The 22,879-nt window shown below is 40.6% G+C and overlaps 1 protein-coding gene across 1 annotated transcript in view; it reads left to right on the plus strand.

Annotated features, from left to right (window-relative positions):
* LOC113228996 (spectrin beta chain, non-erythrocytic 2-like) overlaps positions 1 to 21,121 on the plus strand; it is a gene marked incomplete at its 3' end in the record, with an annotated part of 66,138 nt that extends 45,017 nt beyond the window's left edge. Inside the window, exons 8-33 of the mRNA XM_026462464.1 lie at positions 1,241 to 1,353; positions 2,666 to 2,853; positions 3,548 to 3,686; positions 4,072 to 4,158; positions 4,467 to 4,597; positions 5,347 to 5,487; positions 5,583 to 5,664; positions 6,001 to 6,206; positions 6,328 to 6,416; positions 6,677 to 6,830; positions 7,047 to 7,395; positions 8,403 to 8,549; positions 8,628 to 8,798; positions 9,330 to 9,507; positions 10,393 to 10,565; positions 11,844 to 12,034; positions 12,763 to 12,957; positions 15,194 to 15,368; positions 16,094 to 16,206; positions 16,972 to 17,084; positions 17,353 to 17,477; positions 18,793 to 18,932; positions 19,010 to 19,112; positions 19,189 to 19,262; positions 19,798 to 19,891; positions 20,967 to 21,121. Of these exons, the coding sequence (XP_026318249.1) occupies positions 1,241 to 1,353; positions 2,666 to 2,853; positions 3,548 to 3,686; positions 4,072 to 4,158; positions 4,467 to 4,597; positions 5,347 to 5,487; positions 5,583 to 5,664; positions 6,001 to 6,206; positions 6,328 to 6,416; positions 6,677 to 6,830; positions 7,047 to 7,395; positions 8,403 to 8,549; positions 8,628 to 8,798; positions 9,330 to 9,507; positions 10,393 to 10,565; positions 11,844 to 12,034; positions 12,763 to 12,957; positions 15,194 to 15,368; positions 16,094 to 16,206; positions 16,972 to 17,084; positions 17,353 to 17,477; positions 18,793 to 18,932; positions 19,010 to 19,112; positions 19,189 to 19,262; positions 19,798 to 19,891; positions 20,967 to 21,121 (3,826 nt within the window). The remainder of the gene's footprint in view (positions 1 to 1,240; positions 1,354 to 2,665; positions 2,854 to 3,547; positions 3,687 to 4,071; positions 4,159 to 4,466; positions 4,598 to 5,346; positions 5,488 to 5,582; positions 5,665 to 6,000; positions 6,207 to 6,327; positions 6,417 to 6,676; positions 6,831 to 7,046; positions 7,396 to 8,402; positions 8,550 to 8,627; positions 8,799 to 9,329; positions 9,508 to 10,392; positions 10,566 to 11,843; positions 12,035 to 12,762; positions 12,958 to 15,193; positions 15,369 to 16,093; positions 16,207 to 16,971; positions 17,085 to 17,352; positions 17,478 to 18,792; positions 18,933 to 19,009; positions 19,113 to 19,188; positions 19,263 to 19,797; positions 19,892 to 20,966) is intronic.
* Positions 21,122 to 22,879: the final 1,758 nt, after the last annotated feature.

Below are 22,879 nucleotides of genomic sequence, written 5' to 3' on the forward strand. Positions count from 1 at the left end.
ATAGAATAGAATAGAATAGAATAGAATAGAATAGAATAGAATAGAATCGTTTATTTCATGTTATCAATGTCACAATATTACAATTGGAAATACAATGTCAAGGGATAACTATGATGTAGATGTTCGTAGAATCGGGGACCTATTACCCGCGGATTTCTAGTTGCAAGTTCGGTACAGTGGGCAACGGATTTTAGTGTTCCCGCGTTAATAGGTGGCAGCAGTAGATGTTGTTGGTAGTGAAGTTGGTACTGAAGTATTTTTACGCTGATTTGGCTTAATATTATTAAGCCGAACTGGAAGTAAATAATTAAAAAAAAAAACACTTACAAGGGTTTATAGATACCGTTTAATAATTTAATAATTAAATTTTGCTAAAAACATCGAATGCGTTAGTTAATTAAGACCGTCAGGATGGCTGGTTGCCTGTTGTGTGCTTTTATAATTTAATCAGTCACTTCGTAAAATTTTCATTCGGATATATTTTTTTAACTAATGTAGATAAGAAGCATAGACCTTTAATTCGTGAAAGTAGTAAATAACATACTCCTGGAAAAGCTGCTCCCTTCATGCTGTACAAAGTGGCCACCAGGCATCCTGATATCAGAATGGCTGGTCAATTATTCTTTTAAATTTCTCAGAATATATCAAAGGTAGCAAATAGGTTGCAATTTTTGAATATACACTCAGTGCCAGACGCCACAGGCGACCAGCCGTCCTGACGGTCACTTTTTAGGATCGCATTCCAGAACTCCACTCAATGCTCAAGTCAGGACTTGAGTATGATTTCAAGCACTAGAAATCTTACTCAAGTCCTTCCCATTAGGGTCGTATTTCCAGTGCTTGAAATCATACTCAAGTCCTGACTTGAGCATTGAGTAGAGTTCTGGAATATGACCCTTAGTCTGGTAGTAGGCCACGTGACAATTTTTTTTTTCGTAGATCCCTGCCTTTCTAATATGGTATTTTTATAATTAATTAACTACAAGTGTATTTTTGATAGCTGATGCTACTCACTTCGATAAGATTAAAATAGGTGAAGTGAAAAACTTTATACAAAAACAACATGTCATCTTACCGAATATAACTTCATTTGCTGTTCGTTGCGAAATGTTTACTTCATACAAAGGATCAACTTGATCACGGACCTTTCCGTGTGCAAGACCTCGCTTCTTCCAAATAAGATATCACTGCTACATGTGTAAAAAAAATATAAAAAATGGTATATTTTTTATGATTTCAGATGTGGACACCAGTCGCCCTGACGAGAAGTCCGTGATGACATACGTTGCGAGCTACTATCACACTTTCGCGCGAATGAAGAACGAGCAAAAGAGCGGACGACGAATCGCCAATGTGAGTACATACCATTTACCTCTACTCCTCACCTCCGTACATGATTAGAAATAACTATAGTCTGTCTTTTTTGAAGACGTAGTAAAATTACATTTGCATGGTTGCCAGTTTTCATAAAATTTTTATTATTATGTAATTTAATAGTCATGTAGTGTCAATCATGTCGACAGTTTTATCGATAGATTGTGAAAGAAACTAGAATTTTGCCAAAAAATTCTTCATTGTGAATATTATGACGTTCTAATGAATAATAATTACATTATTGCGTTCTTTATTCCTATTTTGACAGTTGCATTTATATTAATATAGCGACATGTCAGCCTTTGGTAGCTGTAAAGCTATCTTTAAGTGACGCAAACTTTCATTAGCTTCTCACAGGTGGCACTACGTCAAAAAAGGCGTTTAAACCCCAATATAAAGATCTGTAACAAACATATAGAGAAATTGGTAAGATCTGCTGACTCGCTTCAGTTGAATCTGTAGCTCAGTTGGGAAGAGCGGTAGCCCCGGTTAGGCATACTGAGGCTGGTTCGAATCCAGTCAGATCGAAGGAATTTTCAGTTGTGTTTGTTCGATCTTTATTAATAATTATAACAAACTAGTGGAGTAATATCATATTAAAAATTAATATCATGGTATAAGCTCTGAGTGGCACTGCAACTGCTATGGACAGGCGTGTAGCTTACCATCAGGCGCACGACTTCGTTCGCTCGTCCCGTCACTTGATATTGTATAAAATGAATAAATAAATAAAGTGCATAAACTTCATATTACAAATATTAAAAATGCGGCAACTCAGGTCAGCCGCTGGTAGCTGGATGAGTGAAGAAAAACTTGTATAGATTTCTCACAAATGGCAAAAAAGTTGTTAAAAAAACCAAAAACAAATATCTGCAACAAGCACGTAGAAAAAATCGTTGAGTCTGCTGGTTCGTTCCGCAGCTTAGTTGGGAGAGCGTCGGCATGGTATGCTGAAGGCTCTGGTTCGAATCTAGGCCGGATCGAAGGAATTTTTCTCTGTGTTCGATCTTTATATTAATAATTGTAACATGATATTCATCGAAAAATTTATATTCCAGCTAGATAAGTTGCTTGAGTAAAGCAGTCAATATCTAAAAGCTATTTAACGCGATCGACTTTCACAATGTATGCGTTACAAGCACGTGCGCTGTCTAAAGGATAATGGTATCCCTAGAACGCGATTTGCTCTAAAAAACTTGTTCACGCATACTTTCAGAATATCAATTAGGTTACGTACACGATTATTTAGTATATTCACTTGCGATTAATGGCATTGTCACCTTTGTCCTAGATAATCGGACAACTGATGGATTGCGATGGCCGCAAAGCGGAATATAGCCGCCTGGTCTGCGCACTCCTCGAGTGGATTAGACTGAAGATCGAAGAGCTCAATGGTCGCGACCTTCCCAACTCGCTTGACGGTATACAGAGGTTGCTGCTCGCTTTCAAGCAATACAGGACTGTGGAGAAACCTCCCAAGTAAGTAACAGCCCTAATAAGTAAGTAATATAATAGTTTAGTGGCAGTGGAGCTCCTTGGATTTAAAGCTTCCCTTGTTCAGGGAAGTACTGCCACCTTACCTATTTCTGCCGCAAAGCAGTAATGTCAGCTGTGTACCGATTTTGAAGGGTAAGGGTGCAGGTGAAATTACACATGGGACTTGTCAACTTATGTCTCAGGGTGATCAGCGCAGTGGCAGTGCCACTCAGATCTTTGTATTTAAAACTTTGATTGGCACTGCAACTGTTATGGACAGGCGTGTAACTTACCATAAATCCAGCCCAGAAATCGCGTAACTGTAATGACAATGATGGTAAGTTGTAAGGTTTTGGAATTCTGTACCTTGAATGTAAAGTTCAATTTTGAAATCCATTACTGTGCTTTAGAAATTTAAGCACAGAAATATGTTTTCAGCGTTTTAGCGCGCATAAAGACTTTTAATAGCTTGTCACTATCGGGCATAATAGCGTACGCGCAACTTCAGCTTCAACGGTGGCGCTGTTGTAATCTTTTTATCACTATTTATCATTCACTATGTGTACTATATTTAGAAAAGAGTTTATGCCACTCACGATTTGTAAAGAGCCTCTTAAGGATTCAAGCCTGTCCCATTGGGAAGCACGAGTGACAGACGTATATGAGTGTCAGTATGAAATGAACTTATTTTTTTCAGATACAAAGAGCGTTCAGAAATTGAAGCTCTATATTTCGACATAAACACAATGCAGAAAAGTTTAGTGGGCGAGGCCTGGGCTCCGCTAGAGGGCCAGCTGCCGCAGGACCTAGAACGGGCCTGGCAGAAGCTTGAACAGGTAGGTGCACCTGATTTTGGGCTTACGTTTAATGTTTGGACGCAATATTTCAGTTAGCGAGTCTCGGCGCTCTTTACTCGTGATACCATTACAGTACAGAGTACTAGAATCTACCACAAAAGTTCGTGGAATTACATCTATTTGCCAAGTTTTATGGAAATCGGTTACCGGAAAGTGCGCGAAACCGGATTCATTCACTGGTTTGCCACTCTTAGAGGTAGAATATTTTCTTCAAATTTTAATGGGACTACCACAGACGTACCCTCCTTACAACAAAAAAGAATCATCAAAATCCGTTCACAAATTATCGCGTAGTTGAGAACTTCCCCCGTTTTTTGAAGCCGGTTAAAAATAATGCTAATAACGCAAACATATTTATTTACAGGCCGAGCATGCACGAGAGATTGCTCTTCGAACTGAGCTCCTGAGACAAGAGAGACTGGAACAACTCAACTACAAGTTCAACACCAAGGTATTTCAGTGGACAATTTACTTTGAATTGTGAAATGGTGGCGCCAGTAATGATTTTGACAATAAGTTTCCTGTTTTCGGTAGCGTAATCTATATTCAAAAATTTTGCGACACGGTGGAAGACCAATGAGTTGTCTATTTTTGCAAATTATGCAAACTGCAGTTTATTTTTACCACTAGATGGAGTTGTAATGAATGTACTGGATTGTGCCGGCAGATGGCGCTAGAAACGGTTTTTGATAAGCAGGCGGTTTCATTTTGTTGGTCGTAGTGAGGGAGATGATTTAATTGACATGTTTTTGTTGACAGTCTGTCCTCCGCAAGGGGTATCTCAAGGAAATGATACAAGTTCTGTCGGACCCTCGCTACGGTTCGAACCTTGCTCAAGTCGACGCTACTGTCAAGAAACACGAAGCCATTTCCGCGGATATACTTGCCAGGTTGGTATTAAAAGGAAACTTTCACAACTACCGTGAAAGAAGGTCCGTTACTTTGATCTGCCAGTATGATCGACAAGGTTTATTGATAGGCGGCTTTTATTTGACTGATTTGTGTACTACGACAAGACTTGTCTAAGAACGCCTGGACCTGGATTCGCTGCTATTTCTTTTCACTCACGGTATTATAAGGGTTAAAAAAAATACATTATTTAGGGACATTATATAGCATATAGAGACATTTAAAATACTGCTTCCTTATTAAGTGTGGACTTAACTGACGTGTAGAGTGATTTACATAGTTCAGTGCCTCTACCATTGACAGTTATCGCTATCAGCCTAAAATGTTGTTTCTTCTTGTGACCGCTAGGGGCGCTGTATAAATTGCCATACAAAATTTTGAAGTAATTTTTGCGGAAGGTTGCGACAACTGTCACAGTAAACTCGTGGTGGAAGTCTTGTCTAAGGTGAAAGCACAGTTCAGAAGTTTCAATGAAACGTCATACGCAACCCGAACATTGATGGTTTCTTCTGGGTTCTATTCATTCTTTTCCATGGAATAATAAACGCACCAATCCGCGACTACCTACCGTGATCCACTGGCGTGAATTAATAGACCTTGTTTCTTACGTTGTTTTTCTATATGACGACTCTGCGATCGAAGTTGTTATTTAGCGTTTACAATATACTTAAATTTTGGTAAAATACCAAAAATCTCCAGACTTATTTCAGCTTCTCTCTGATTTCCACAGAACCGAACGTTTCGAAGACCTTTCAGCCATGGCGAACGAGCTAGTGCGCGAACAGTACCACGGCGCTGAAGCGGTCTCGCGCACTGAGAAAGCAGTTTTGTCGCGGTGGCAGGAGTTGCTGCAACTGCTCGAGGGTCACCGGTTTGTTCCTGATTTCCCGATTACTTTCACAGAATTCGTCTAAACGCAAACTCTGCGTGTTTGATGCACTATTTAAACCTCCGATTATATTACAGAGTATCTCTGGCACGTCTTGCTCATCTAATGGCGTTGCTGAGAGAAGCCGACGCTATTGAACACACATTGTTGGAAATGAAGGTGAGCACTCATGAGCATTTTATTAAATGACATAGGACTCATATGCGGTACTACCACTTGTCTGTACTAGTTTGATTGATATTATGTCTATATGCCAAAAAAGGTACTACGGTGAAAGACTTCAAATTAACTGTTAGTAACAATGGTTGCCAGCATCACTGGACAGACACTCATTTCCCATCATAATAACTTTGTGGATCTGCTGATGAAGAGGGCTACATAAGCAGCTCTAACGAAATGGTTGATATCTTTTAGTGCGTTTATATAGATGTCTATAACGCATAATAGATGGCGTTAACGTCTTCTTGTATTAATAATTTATTCTCTTCTTCTCAGACCCAATTTCAATCAGAAGAGGTGGGCCGCCATCTTGTCGACGTGGAACGTCTGCTCCAAGCACACGCCTTGCAAGAACTTCAACTGGGAGCTTTGGATGAGTCCATCAGGCGGTTAATCCGGCAAGGCACGGCTGCTGAAGGCCCTGTGCAGCCTAAGCAGCAGTTGACTCAACAGCTGACGCATTTGGAAGACGCATATGATAGGTAAGACTTATTAAATAACAATTGTAGACTGATAACATCACAAAAGAACTAAGTTCGACGGATAGATGGCGCTCTACTACATAGGGTTGTGTGAAATGTAAGCGTGGTTATTTTCTTACAGTCTTGTGGCCGCTGCTAAAGACCGCAAAGCGAGATTGGAAGACGCTAGAAATCTCTACCAGTTCCTGGAAGATCACGACGAGGAAGAAGGTAGATCATTATTTTTAGATTAATGAGATTTTAAACTGTATTCTGGAGTAATATTATAGCGACTAAACGTTGTGTTAGTGGTAACATCTATGTTGTGCGACATGACCACGTTACAGAACCTCACAAACTAAACACCACTAGATGGTGTTAATGTGACAGTGTCTTGTTAGATTATTCGGAAAACTCTTCTGCTCGTCTACGATTCAGATAGTTTTCTTACCAATGAATTGCCTTGTCTCATTTCATTTCTTTTTTTACAGGCTGGGTAACGGACAAACAGCGCATCTGCCGCGCGGACGTGGCGGCCAAAGACCTGCGCGGCGTCACCGCGCTGCGGCAGAAGCACGCTGCGCTGATGCAGGAGCTGCGCGCCAGAGAGCATATCGCGCACCGACATCGCTCGAAAGGACAGAGGTAGATTAGTTGCAGTGCCTATTTTCCATCGACCTAAGTAAGAGTAGACTTACTACTAGAAGCGGGGTTTTTAATAGTTTTAGAAAACTAAATTCCGGAATATATATTACAACACATGTATTGAAGGCAACTGAAACATTTAAAACGTTAAACGTTACCAAAGTATTCGAAAGTAGCCGTAGATGGCGTCGTTCAGAAAAGTAATGTCGTATGCAGCCTGCTGGACGCCAAGCACCCGAAGAGCGCCGAGATCGAGCGCCGCCTGTCGTCGCTGCACAAGCAGTGGGACGTGCTGCGCCAGCTGGCCGCGGCGCGGGAGAAGCAGCTGGCCGACGCCGCCGAGGCGCACCAGTTCTACGGCGACGCCAACGAGGCCGAGTCGTGGATGAAGGAGAAGCGGCCGCTGCTGGCCACGGCCGACTGCGGCGGCGACGCGCCGTCGGCCGCGGCGCTGCTGGCGCGCCACCGCGCGCTGCACGAGCAGATCGCGGCCTACGCGCAGGAGCTGCACGCGCTCAGCGCCGCCGCCGAGCGGCTGCAGGCCAGCGGCATCCACTCGCTGCAGGTACCCTCTCTGTAATGTGTTCAAGAACTCAAATTACGACCTGCATAAAGGCAAACTGATATTATTGCTTCATAATAACGTCGAATTCGATGTTATTATTACATTCAAATTTCGAACATCTCTGAAAGACAAAACAATTTGATTCGACCTCCATTCTAATACCAGTCGAGATGAAGTTTTATTTCAAGTGAAATGTCAATAGCAAACAATTTTGACAATTTCACACGTTACTTGATATCGAACGATATGATAGTTGGGGCCGATTCTAGTTTTTCTATGAATTAAAAATAAAAGCTACGGTTGTGTGACATGCGTGAGAAAAGTTTTTATTTGCCACCATTTCGCCAGTGATGCGAACATGCGGTTCCTGAACTTGTAATCGCAATTATAATATACATATGTGTAGATAAAGCTGTGTATGTAACTGTACATAAATAGGCATTAAAACACTCGTGAGATGTTTTTATGACACTCGCCTATTGGCTAGTTTCATAAACCCTCACTCGTGTTTTAATGCCTTTCATTATGTAACAGTCACATAAACTACTGTATAGCTCATACTCAAAATTTGAATATTATTATCAAGAAAAAATTAACTACTTATATTCGATAGATATCCACGGCCATTTACGTAATATAAACTACGTAATATAGTTACGAGCTGTAGTATGGAGATTAGCAATCTCTTTAATCTGGGCCATGTTACTATAAAATAGTTCGTCATTACAAATAATCATATCAAGTGACCGCGCGCAGTATATAAACCTTTTGTTTAGCGTTATGCGAAACGCTGCGCCAGCGCCGCCGCTTTTTTGTTAATCAATCGAGATTTACATGCGACGCACCACGCTTAAATTATCTTTGCTCATACAAGCTGTCACGTACTGTTACACTTCTCGTTCTATCTTCTCTAACTGTATTTCTGTATAATGTCAAACCGGACCATTTATTTTACCGAACCGTGTGTTACCTGTACCCGTCCTGAATCGTCTCTTTATTTTCCGCAGCTGCCCACGGAAGTGGAGTCGGCTCCGGCGATAGAAGAAGAGGAATGGGTGAACGAATCGCGGCTGGTGCCAACAGAAGTGTGGGAAGAAGAGCCCGTGGAGAGACTCGAGCACCGCACGGTGACCGAGGAGAGGAGCGTGCCGCAGGTGAGGGCGCTCAGGACGCGTGGCAGCTTCGAGGCGACCGGCGCGTACGGTGGTTTCTAACGAACGACGCGTCCCCAGGTGAAAGCGCTGTACCCGTTCGTGGGCCAGGGCATCTCCATGCAGAAGGGCGAGGTGATGTTCCTGATCAGCAAGACCAACCCCGACTGGTGGTCGGTGCGCAAGGCCGACCGCAGCGACGGGTTCGTGCCCGCCAACTACGTGCGCGAGATTGAGCCCCGCGTCGTACCGGTCAGTTGTCACTGGTTACTGTTTCTTGACAAAACAATGATCGCTGATTGGAATTAATCGGAAGACGCCGAAGGCACGTGTCTGCATTTTGGCAGATGGAACACTTCAGAGTTACACTTTTCTATGCAAAAATGTACTAATGACTTGAATCACCCGTATAAGTTTTTTTAAATATGAAGTGACGGAACCGACAAGTCGTGCGCCTGATGGTACTCTACACGCCTGTCCCATAACAGGTGCAGTGCCACTTAGAGCTTTAAATTGCAAAGATCTGCGTTGGGCATTACCACTGCGCCCGTCACCTTGATAGATACATTGACAAGTTTCATATGCCTGCAATTTCACTAGCACCTTTTGCCTGCAAAACCGGAACACAGTAATGCTGACATTACTGCTTGGCGGCAGAAATAGGTAAGGTGACAGTACTTCCCTGGAAGACTTCTTCTGACACAAGGAGCTTTACTGCTAAAAGTTCCACCCCTCTACGGGCTGCGCCGCTGCCTGTCGGTCTAAACCACGACTGCCCCGCAGGTGCAAGTGCGCCGGCCGGAGAAGGTCCGCACCGTGCAGCGCGTGAAGAAGACGGTGCTGGTGAAGCAGGTGGTGCCCGTGAAGCGCAGCAAGCCGGCGGCGCGCCGGGCCAAGCAGGCGCCCGTCGAGAAGGCGCCCGCCGTCGAGGACCGCATTCAGCACATACAGAAGGACTACGGTGCGTTTCATTTCTTAAACTACATTGACTTTTTTACGACGGGAAAGTTCTGGAGGGGCATTTATGGAGCTACCTTCTTCCATGATTGCGGCTATTTTCAAATAGAAACGTTACTCAATGGAACACTAATCAGTTTATTCCATACGCTTCAACTTTACTTCCATACACTTTACGACAGAAATATAGTGTGATACATATAATTTTAACAGATAGAACTTTACAACTCGCGAAGATCCACGGCCGTTCAAAAATAACCATTCACGTCAACGGGCCGTTCTCCCCCCGCGTAAACTCGTCACTTTACTTACCTGTTTATTACTATCAACAATCTAACGAACTAATATTAACGTCATCTATCTGTAAAAAATAATAACTCAATGTGACGTTCTATATGCATGCAATATGAATGCAATATTCGCGAATCGCAATAAGTTGGTTATGTTTTGGTGCCAGGTTCAATGACCCAGTGTATTTAAGTTACGTTAATATACAATTCTATCCGATTGTTAAGGTGAATTGTTGCATAAAACATACGGGGTGTTATTCGTGAACCACGCAAGTTTTTTGACCGTGATAAACTATTATACATAAGTCTAATAACTCGATGTACACTTTTAAAATATAATTATAGTTTATAACACATTTTCACTATAACCACATAAAACACTGTTCAAATTCTTTTAGCAGCTCCGTTACCCGTTTTGCACGGATGCTCCTTCCACACTGTCGCTACCAGTCGCCATCGCGCCATTTAGATTTTTTTAATCGATAGTACTCGAGTCGAATATATTACTATTTTCTTTAAAATGCCTATTGTGAAGTTTTAATAAGCGTTTAAAATTCAATATCGTATGAAAGTGACTAATTGTCAAAATTATCTTTTAGACGAACTGCTCCAACTTTCTGCGCAACGCCGCGCGCAGCTTGAAGACGCAATAAAACTATACAGCTTCTTCGCCGAGTGCGATGACTTCGACAAGTGGATCAAGGATAAGGAGAAGATGCTCAGGGCTGATGATAGTGAGGACAGCGTTGACACTGCTAAGAGGAAGTACGAGGTGAGAAGGCAGGGAAATTTGAATTGCGGTTACGAAAATATATTGTGTGCTAGGGAAATGAGAATCGGATACAGCGAAATTAAATCTTTATGCAGGGAAAATTCTCCTTTAGTCTAATAATATTGAGGGTTCTTACATGTTCAGGACACGATTCTTTGTCGAGTGGCCTATGTAATAGGTACGAGATTTTAAGACCTAATTATGTCATGATTGCATATAATACTTTTTCTACGAGTATATTAAATAATGAAACAACCAATATTTAATGTATGTTTTGTTAACAATCCACGACAACAAGCTCAAATGAAAGCCAAACAAACGCTACAAAACAAAAAACCAAAGAAATAGAATAGATGTATCCGTGATTGGCTAAGTACCGTTTGTGTTATAACCAATCGAAGGCAGTAGAGCGTTGGAGTAGCGTCATATTTGATATTTTAATTAGCAAAAAGACGACGTTCTTTTTTTGAAACTCTGAAAACTGTTATGAACACAGAACTATTATGAATAAATTTTTCAGTTCATTGCTTCTGTACAGTGAGCATACACAATAGAATTTGGTTCAGAACCAAAAAGAGCGCCTTTCTGATGTGTTGTATGAAATTATAATTGAAAGGTCAAATTAAAGAAAAACTATATTATGGTCCATTTAGAGAGTATCCCTCGGCTGTGCAACTCGGAGGGAAAGTAAATAATGTGGATAGGATAGTTTTCTTCACGGAGACAATATTTTATCTTTTAAAGTAAGTAAAATTCCTCATCTACGAATTGAACAGACAAAATGTGACAAAGAAAACAATCTGTATGTTTAAGATGCGTATCGATAGGGTCAATTGTAATTAATGCCTTTTAAGTAAAATAAGTAGGATTTTGGCAGTTCTGGCTCACTCGTACAGTGGGAATGTGGGCTCTATGGTGATGCGTTGAAGGGTGAGAATAACTTGTGGTTGTGTGTGCAGGGAAATGCGTGAGTTAAGACGTTTTGATTTTGAGAGCGGTTGTGGCGCGGTGGTGAAGTGGAAATGTTTTTAAGGGTGATAATGTGGGTTGTTTGTATGGGAAAATGTGTTGGTTAGGACGTTTTGATTGTGATAAGTGGGCGGGGCGATACTGTTTGGCAGTTCTGGAGCAGTATGTGGGGAGATTGGGTTCTAGGACTATGTGACCTTCAACACATTACCATACGCCAATGCCAATATGTATCTACTGACATATTGTCTTATATTAAAGGCAAAATACTTTGTCAGTTTTATTCACACGTCCTCTTATCTCCAACAGAAATTCGTGACAGATTTATCAGCCGCCTCCAAACGCCTAGAACATATCGACGCGGCCGCAGAGGAATTAGTCGCAGCAAAACACGGTCAGGCCACAAAGGCTACTGCGCGCAGGCAACAGCTGAGGCAGCAGTGGGAGAGGTTGCTGAGGCTTAAACAACAGAAGGAGAAGAGTCTGGAAGGAGCGTCCAGGTAATGTAGCAGCCGATGTTGATTTTTATTCGGTATCATAATAGTACATTGTGTATTAAGGACGGTCAGTAAGAAGTTGCTAACTAGGGCCTGTTAGGAGCCCGAAGCCGAAGGCTGAGGGTTTTAATAACTCGAGTTTTGTATTTTTTACAGTCCGTAATACTCATAAAGTTTTTCATCACATTTGCGAGGAAATAAATACAATGTTTATTTCTTGTATGAATAAATATGGTTCACAACACAACAACTATGGATTTTGCAAATAGCGGGTTTTATGTTTTTTTTTTGTCAACAGATGGCCAATTAGCTATTCCATAGATAATAAAACTCGAACTAAAATGTTGTAAAAAGCAAAGACGCGTACAGCCATGATGCATACAGCCACTAAATTTTTACACAGAAAATAATTAAAGTCAGTGAGAAAAGATACATACAGTATCGAGTTCTTAGGTTTTCGCGATTGTTACACATAGGAAATGAAAGTATTTTTCCGGATTTAAATCGCGTATATTTGGTTTTTCAAGCAAACCGACGTTTCGGACCCTTTACAGGTCCCATGGTCACGGTGAACCGTGAGTTTCATTTCCTATGTCAATTGTATGAGTAATTTCTCTAATATTTCTCAGTATCATAGTAACCTCCTTGCTTGATTCAAGTTCAAATTACTCAATTGTCTTTTTGAGAAGTAAAAGAAATACAGCTGCTTTACGCACGCCTCTCTGCCGCAGCGTGGAACTGTTCGGGCGGACGTGCGACGAGGCCCTGGACTGGATGGCGGAGAAGGAGCAGCAGCTGGCCGCCGGCACGGCGCCCGCCGCCGACCTGCGCACGGTGCAGGCGCTGCAGCGCCGCCACGCGCAGCTGGAGAGGGAGCTGGAGCCGCTGCGGGAGAAGGTGCACACCGTCAGCCTGCTGGCCGACTCGTGAGTGTCTTGCGCGGTGGCCGTTCGATGGGGGCGGGGAATTCGGGTTTGTTGCGACCCAGTGCCTCTACCATGAGATTACGTGCCTCTACCATGTGATTAGTGGCGTTCCACGACTGGGGTCGTCGCGTGTGTACGTGTAGGGCCATGCAGAGCAGGATAAAGACGTACCATTGTCTAGGGAGAGACATTATACAGACAATACGCTCTTCCAGATACATCATGATAGCCCAGATAGCAGATATATCATAGTGTGGTAAATGCTAAGATTTCATGCCACGTAAAAATATTTGATTATAAGTATATAAGGCCGCGGAAGTTGTGATATGCGCATATGCAACCATATTATCGTACACCTTTGCGTGGCAGTAGGTGCTTGTATCATTTGTTCTTTTTACTTTTCATGCAGCCTAATTATGTGGTATACAAAGTATAGGTACGTAGGTATCATCGAGTAGAAAATAGACAAAAGGGAAGGCCTAAAGCGCTGCGCAAACGTTGATACTTGGTTACGGACACGGGCACCGTCAATATGCTGTGTCCGAACACAGACACCTGTTGCTTCTCCTTGACGGGCAATAATTCGGTGCTTGAGTTTCCAAGCATCTGGAAGTGTTACAGTGGATATCAATGAAGAAACACTTACTTTGTTTATTCCATTTTAAATAACTTCGTTTCAATCCATTTTCAACAAAAAGTAAACAAACAAGTCACTGACATGACCATAGACGTTTTAGTGATGGGGTCAATTTTATTGCCAACTACAAATCAATTAATTAATTGAATGAATCGATTTGTTTAATTGAGCCATACTAACCTTTCATTACATGACTTGTGAAAACATATTTAAAGTTTCCGAAATCATAATTTTAAATAATTCTTCAAATCCTTACACTTAGATACTCGTTCGATTGCGATTGAAATTTTGAATTACTTAATTATTTTTAAATTATTTAATTAAAAACTTTAATTGAATGAATTAAATGTTTTTTCCGTACAGCGCTATGCAACCACAGACTACTCAAAGACCTTTAATTAAAAATAACCTCACTTTTTGACTACCATTTTTGAAACACGATTTTACAAAGTTATTCAAATGACTATTGTTTGAAAAAATGACGAGATATCAAGTCGAAATCTTCGAAAAGTGTTACTTACTCGATTTATGAGTGATTTCTTTAGAAATTAAACAAAACCAAACAAGTTTAAAATGAATTGGAACAGACTATAATTGCTTATATCGAACACTTTTTGATTGGCAACTAGAGTTGCAACGAGTATTCGGTTACTATTCGGTTTATTTGCCCTTTTTTTCGGTCGAATCACTTTCCGGCCGAATACCGAATACTTAAAAACAGGAAGAAGAAATTTAAAAAAATGTTAATACTGAATATATGTTAAGTGTAAGATCGCGAAAGCAAATTTTTTGCTTCTTTATCTAAAACATCAAAGGAAATTCAACAATATTACGTGATTTTTCTAAAATATCAAAAAAGCAACATATCAATTGAAAACTACCTTTATCATGACAAAATAATAAAAAATAACGCACACATTCATAGCCCCGCACTAGGGAATCCCTGTGTCGCGGGTGCTATGGACACACACATAGACATCCACAAATTACACCCAAACTCACGAGATAAATAAACGCAGGCCATACAAATATTTGTCACGGCCCGGGAACCAAACTCGGGAACTCTGCGTGGCAGACTAACATGGTAACCGTTTAGCCACGGAGACAGTTATGACTTAACAATTTATCTATCAAAATCAACCAAGTACTTATTATTTGCAAGCCTAATTAATCAAACTGAATGAAATAAACTATTACTTTTTCGTAAGGATGTCATACATTTATATTATAAACTTCAAAATGAAAGCGTTTTTTTTGTTTAATATTACAAAATAATTTATCATAACTGAAGTTAAGAAGTGTATTTTTAGTAGAAATTTTCCAACGTGCGTTAATCAGGCCGAATGTTGGGTCGAATATTCTGCTATTCGGATACGCTCTTGGCCGTTTTTATTCGGCCATACTATTTGCAACACTATGTACAACCCTCGTGTATCAAGTGGAAGCAACTGGAAATAGCAATGCATGATTTCATGAAAATTCAATATTCAATACTAGTTACCAAGCAGCTTGATCCAACACAAGACACTAGAGTGTCTACGTTTGCACGGCGCCGGGGACCAATATTACAACTGTAACCGTTAAATAATCTCATTTCAGCGTAAAATCGCAATACCCGAATGAAAAAGCCAACGTAGAAGGTCGCCAGAAGGAAATTCACCAGATGTGGGAGCGGTGCCTGGCGCAGGCCACTGAACGGCGCAGTCGCTTAGAGAGCGCCGTGGGACTCCAGATATTCACTGCTAGCACGCAGCAGCTTGGGCATTGGTTACAGGTAAGATTTTGTGTGATAACCGCCGCACCTCTGAAATGTAAGTTGGAATTTACCATGAGCATCGAAGATTCACAACTTGCTGTAAACGTGTGAAGTCCCCAACACGCATTTGGCCAGCGCGGCGAACTATAGCTTAAACCCTCGCCAGAGAGGAGACCCGTGCCCAGCAGTGAGAAGTATAAATGAGTTGATGATGGTCTGCGAAGTATGACGCAACGCGTGTGTGTCCGCTAACCAGCCTCGGAAACTTCGGTGCCTGACATCCTTCGGCCAAAACTCTTCCTTCATAAAGGTCGACAGATGTTGAGTTGGTACTCTCACCACAAATTAATTAAAATTCATATTGTGGTGGAACCCCAAGGGTGACATTGGCTTTCACTCGTATAATACTCCAGCTCCACAACATCCGCAGACTTTGTGTAACAACGTCGTCGGTACCGCTGGACGCAGTCGATGATTAAAATTAATAAAATTCTTTTTCAGTTTGAAAAGAGGGGCTGAGAAAAAAAACCACGGATTATAAAGGAAATCATTTAAAAAACTTAAAACTAAAGCTCCCATGTATACGTTTGCTATTCATAAAGCGGCAGGCGCACTAAAACGTATTTACAAAGACCAACCCCTAAAGTTCCTTACTAAATTTTCACCAGGGGAATCTGCGTAAAGTAATTTGCTATGTGAATGTAGGCTTTAAGATTTTTTTGTAAGTATTTTGTCTCTGACAGGAAGTCCAAGACCAACTGGCGCAAGAAGTGACAGCAAAAGACGTCGCCACTGCTGAAGCGCTGCACAAGCAGCACCAGGAATTGAAAGACGATATCAATGCACACGACGACGAGTAAGTAGGAACTTCGAATTAGTAGAAGCAGCAGCAGCAGTAGTAACGGTAGAGCTCCTTGTGAAAGAGTTCGTCCGGGAACCTGTGGTGGAACACTGCCACCTTACAAGACCTTACGTATCTCTGCCGTTAGTTAGTAGTTAGTTGGGGCGGTCTTCCATCGGCTGAAGTGTTTGTGTGCTTGTGTTTGTATTTAAATTAAAGAATAATAATAAATAGGCATATATTAATGAATAATAATAGATATCACGCCAGCAATTCGATGAACTCAGTGTAAAAAATCGACTTTATCGATTACACCGAAATTACATCTATTTGGCAAGTTTTATTGAAATTGGTTACCGGAAAATGCGCGAAACCGGATTTATCCCCTAGTTAGCCATCCTTGGAGAGGTCTTTCAACATATACACACACACACACACACACACACACACACAAAAACAGTCGAATTGAGAACCTCCTCCTTTTTTTGAAGTCCGTCGATAAATCGTTTATTTGTCAACACATTAATAAATAATATAAACAACATTACACATAAACTTTAGTATCACATCGTGGAGGGGTGTGAGTAAAAGGTCTGTAGCTTTGCAATATGGTGGAGAATTTACAGTCTTGCTGGTGTTATGTTACAGTGGGCGCACTGTATATTTAAAACGAACCAATTTGCACATCATTCAGTCTCAGATTTAACAGTCTAGTAAACTGTTCGTTGTCTTTTTCTTGACAATTTACTACTGTAACTATTTATTTTATTTGATTCGCAGATTTAAAGAAGTGATCAGCTTAGGCAAGAAACTCTTGGCCAACAATCCGACGCTGTCGGATGTAGCGGAGAAGATCAAATACTTGGAGACTGAGCAGCAAGTTGTAAAGAAAGGTACGTGTCAACTTCTGTCATATATTCAGACATATTGGACATGTGCAGTTTTTCATATTGAACAGTAACTCAACCCTGTCCTACGGTCACGAACGCATTTGCTATGTAAAGATACTTCCTATACGATCTCGTATACGATATAATTCATTTGCTGAAGATCGTGCCCCTGAAAGGTCTTTATGATATGGTTTATGAAATTATAATCGACAGAGTAGAAAAACGATTTTAAAATGTCGACAGGAAATATATTGATAATAATCTTCTGCAGGCTGGCTAGAAAAAGACGCATACCTGAAGCAATGTGTTCAATTGCAAAGCTTCAACCGCGAGGCAGACCAAATGGACGCATCGAGCGGCGCGCACGAGGCTTACCTGGAATTTAATCAGGCTGCTGTAAGTGCTTTATAAGGGAAACAGGTTTTTGTGAAATTAGCTGGTGCCCGCGACTTCGTCTACGTAGAATAGCACTTCGAGTAGTCCGGTATACAAATTTTCATATTGGGTTCTTATCGCTATTGTTATAGGAAATGAAAGTGTTTTTTCGGATCTAAAGCGCGTGTATAAGGTTTTTCAAAAATAACCTCGTATCGGGCCCTTTACATGTCCCATGGTCACAGCTGACTGAGACAGTAACCGTCTTCAAGAAAAGGAGGAGCTTCTCAATTTGACTATTTTTTTTGTATGTATGTTATGCAATGATGCCGTCATTTGTGCACCGATTTTGATGATTCTTTCTTGTTGGGACGAGAGTACCTCAGTATTGGGCTCCATTTAAATTTGCAAAAAATATTCCACCTCTAAGGGTGGCAAACTAGGGGATGAATCCGATTATAACATTTTTCGAAGATACTTTCCATTTACGCTACATGCTTGTTTGCTAAATTAGATTTAACAATATATGTATGTTTTTTTAATATAATGTCAAGTGATGGGACGAACAAGAAACAATATAAATTTCATATTTTTATTGGTTTTCCACACAAATTTTCATTCCCTATTTCACACCTTTTAATGTTTATTGTTGTGATAAAAAGTAGCCTACGTTCTTCTCCTAAGTCTTATCTATCTCTATACGAGAATTCATCGGAATGAATTCAGCGGTTTAGGCGTGGAAACGTGACACGGAGTTACTTTCGCATTTATAATATTGGCTTGGGTTAGGTGTGTGACGTTTGCTTTGTGGTGTAGCTTAGTACAGTATACAATAGTTTCAATTAATTAGGCTGCAGCAAGTATATACGTAGTAGACATACGTACTGGCTACTACCGGGGTAGGCAGACACGGATTTTCTCCAGCAATGAAAAAAAAATGTAACAGCCTCTCTGGCCGAACGGTTACCATTCTGGTCTGCTATGCTGGCGTTTCGGGTTCGATTCCTGGGCCGGGAGAAATATCTGTATGGCCTACATTTATTACCTTCGTGAGTTTGGGAGCACTTTGTGTGTGTGTCCATGGCCCCTTCGCGATACAGCGTTTTCCTAGTGCGGGGCTGTGAGTGTGTGTGTTACTGATTTATTTCATGTTTTCTACATTTCTTTCGTTTCCCTACAGTCACACAATTTTTCTTCGTCGCGATCTTACTCAGACGGCACGGCAGGGGAGCGGGTGAATCGGTATCAGTGCTAAGATTTGTCCGCTCTTGAATTTGTTTTTGCCCGGCCGGACCGCGTCTGTGGGACGGTCGTCGTAACGCGAACGCATGCGCAGGCGTCGGTGGACGAGGCGGAGGCGCTGATCAAGCGGCACGAGGAGCTGGAGGCGCGGCTGGCGGCGCAGGACGAGCGCCTGGCGGCCTTCGCGCAGCGCGCCGACGCGCTGCTCAAGCAGCCGCACCACGCGCGGGAGCAGTGAGTACGCCGCCCGTCCCCGTCTCTGTCTCGCCTGTCTCGCCTGTCTCACCTGTCGCACTGTCGCCCTCCCGCAGCGTGGCGGCGCGCACGGCGGCCGTGCTGCGGCGGCGCGAGGCGGTGCGCGTGGCGGCGGCCGAGCGCAGGCGCGCGCTGCAGGCGGCGCTGGCGCACCAGCAGGTACGGGGCCCCGGCAATGGCTTCTTCCGCTGAGGCCGTTCGGCTCGGGTACACGCGTTTCGCTTGTTCGTTGCAGTTCCTCGCGGCCACCGAGGAGTTGCAGACTTGGATCGAAGACAAAACGAAAACCGCCAAAGATCAAAGCTACAGGTGAAGTATAAATTCCACGAATTCCCTTTTCAGTAATCACCCCATTTCAATAAATAGACCTAAACATTTTACCGAAACTACCAAATTCACGCTGGGAAGTAAAAAAGTCATGCAGGAACGTGGCGTCCGTATTCTTTGCATACCCCGGTGCGAGGCGACCGCGATGGTATGTATTATTGGTATATATTCACCCGAAGTGCAGATAATGCAATACCGTTCGAACAAACTTTGCTGACTTACCCGAAATGTTAGAATTTTTTTTAAGTAGTCTCTCTTTACAAGAAACTAACAACATACCATATCTATAACCATTAACCCACATACGATGCAATGCCGGACGAGGAATGTTCACCGACGTCAACATTTTTTCTGTCACAATTATAGTGGTATAAGTAAACTTTAAAACAATTTAATTTCTGAGAAAACTTAGGCACAGAATCTGAGTATCAGACCAACGTGGAACGTGTGTATTACAGTGCAGTTTAAATAAATAGCAATATATTTATGTCTAATTTTTGTAATTTCTTCCCTACAGAGATCTTGCAAACTTAGAGAGAAAATTACAAAAACACGAAGCTTTCGAGAGAGAGCTTCAAGCTAACGAGAAACAACTCAGGAATGTTGAAAGCGTAAGTGTGCAATTTTTAACAATGTAATGAAAAGTATGAGAATAGATAAATGGTCTTAAAGATAAAACGCCGAATAGTAAGTAAATAAGTAGAGGTTTGTGATATGAAAAATGATACAATGACCAGGATATAAAAAGGAAAAGCTTCGAGGGTTTGGTCATGTTAAAAAGGGTCGGCGTCACAAATTTATAGCACGAACGTGAGCTAAAACTTGATGACATGTAAACCTAGATCTTTCGATCAGATCTCAAAAAAAACCAACTTGAAAAGTTTTTTTTTTATGAGATATAAGTGCGCATTTGACCTCCGTCTCACCTGATGGAAAGTGACGATGAGGTCGAACACCTTAATAATGCTTATTCACTCTCGCCTTGAAAAGACCCAAGTTATAACATTTTTCAAGTGTTCACATCGCAAGAGCAGAAAGAATATGATAAACTGTGTTGGGTCATGGAAAAATTTCCATTTGGAAAAATATCGTATTTTTGAGAAAGATAAATGATGTTTCGGATATTTTTTCTTTAATTTTCCACTTTTGACGTTGACGCTTGTTAAAAGTTGAAGGTACTGAACGAAAACGATGGGGCCAGTAAGGTTTTTTTTTGTGAAATCATTTTAAATCTCGTTTTTAGCGAAGTGGGTTTTAGATATACAAGTTTATTTTATAAAAAAAAACTTTAAAAGATATTTCTAAGCGTAGAATATAACATGAGCCTTCGAAGTTAAATTTAAAAGAAATTTCAAATTTGAAAATTTGAAATTTTTCGTGAACTTTTTGAAATTTTTCGTGAAATTACCCATTATATTATATATCATTATATATAATAATGATATGCAAGATGCTGCAAAGCCATCACTGTCATCCACTGCCTGATTTCGCCCACTGCTGGGTATAAACCTCAAACTTGAAACTAATTTTGCCGTGTGTAGCAGATTAACTCGGTTAATATCAGGGTACGCCTCGGAATAATTAGGTAATCAAATAATACCTGCAGAGAATGGGTCCCCGGGTATATCAAAGGCGAATAATGCATTCGATGCGTATGTAATAGTGAACGATTATGGTCGCAACTAGATCGGGCAGTCCCTCCAGAAGTCGGACCCGGCTCGCGCGACCGAAGTGTCGGAGCGGCTGGAGGTCCTGCACTCCGGGTGGGAAGAGCTGGTGGCCGCTTCCAGGGACAAGGGGAGCAAGCTCAGGCAGGCTGCGGCGCAGAGGAAACACCGCAGGTTCGTATTTCTGGCTCATTCTTATCAGGGGAATCAGTTTTATGAATAACCAGTATAGTACCGCCATGGACCAATAACCCAAGAGGACTGCTAATCTCCATATTAAAAATCGTAGCTCTGAAAAAGGTCAAAATTCCGTCTTATTTCTAGATGGCGCTGATCGATAGCCTGGAATTAGTTTATATTTACGTAAATGGCCATGGATATCGATTAACTCCTCTTTTATAGGAAATATAGTAGATATTCTATTTTTCTTGTAATGTTTTTCAAATATTTAGTAATAAACTAAAATTATTCTCTGAACTTCGATATTTATGCGTATCAATAGATGGCATTGTTCGTTGTTAACTAATTAATAACGTAACGCTTGCGAATATAGTTAGATGGCGCAAATCCTAAACAAAATAAAAGAATACTTGGAAGTATCTATAAAAATCTGAGCAATATAGTATAACCTAAAGGAAGTCTAAATTGTCATCCGTTTGCGGTGGCGCACAGTGGGCCCAAATTGATAATTCTTGGACATAGGAATAACTTGTGGAGTATCGAGCTAATTTTTTATGTGATAGACAATAACACACCTAACAACTTTTATTCTTGTAGGATTTCTTGAAAAGTTGATAGTTTCAGAGAAAAAAAATATAATTTTTTTTTGTGGAGAAATATACATTTTGTTCTTTATCTCAAAATATACGAAAATGTAGTGTGCGTGGGTTACTTACAGTATAGTTCCAATCATTTTCTATGTAGAAAAGAATAATCCGTCTGCATGTACTTGCGGCTTTGTAAGTAGAGGTGCGGCAAAATTGCTCTTTTATGTACTTTTTTAACAAAATACATGAGCTTCGACTAAAGAAAATTTAATTTTAGTGCTAAATTACACAGAGCGTTATAACAATAACACGAAAGTTAAGTAGAAACTAGTATATTGTGTTTTATTTTTTAATAAATAACAAATCTAACATTTTGACATCTTTTTACTCGTAAAGCCGCAAGTACCTGCTGATGGATTGTTTTTTTCTTGATAGAGAATGATTGGACTTATACTGTAAATAAACCACACATTACATTTTTCTACAATTCGAGATAAAAAAATAAAATGTTTATTTCTCCAAACAAAAAAAAAACTAAAATTTTTTGTCTGAAACAATCAGCTTTCCAAGAAATTACATGACAATAAAAGTTATCAGGAATGTTATTATGTATCATGTGAAAAAAATCAGCTCTGTATTCCTAAAATTGTATCATGATTAAATAATTATTTAGCCTAAAATTTATACTTTTTATTTCCGTTATTTTTAATTACCTTCAGATTAATTTATACTGGGTTGTTGGACTTTATGCACTGTTTGTAATGGATGACATATTACACACAGATTACACGAAGCTCATGTATTTTGTTAAAAAAGTACATAAAAGAGTTAGCAATTTTGCCGCACCTTTATTTACAAAGCCGCAAGTACATGCAGACGGATTATTTTTTTCTACATAGAAAATGATGGGAACTATACTGTAAGTAACCCACGCACATTAGATTTTCGTATATTTTGAGATAAAAAATAAAATGTATATTTGTCCATACAAAATTTTTTTTTTCTCTGAATCTATCAACTTTTCAAGAAATCATACAAGAATAAAAGTTGTTAGGAATGTTATTATATATCACATAAAAAAAATTTGCTCGATACTCCACAAGTTATTCCTATATCCAAGAATTATCAATTTGGGCCCACTGTGTGGCGTTCCGATATGACCCTT

Source organism: Hyposmocoma kahamanoa, unplaced genomic scaffold (assembly GCF_003589595.1).
Source record: "Hyposmocoma kahamanoa isolate Upper Pololo Valley unplaced genomic scaffold, ASM358959v1 265, whole genome shotgun sequence".
Classification (NCBI taxonomy): domain Eukaryota; kingdom Metazoa; phylum Arthropoda; class Insecta; order Lepidoptera; family Cosmopterigidae; genus Hyposmocoma; species Hyposmocoma kahamanoa.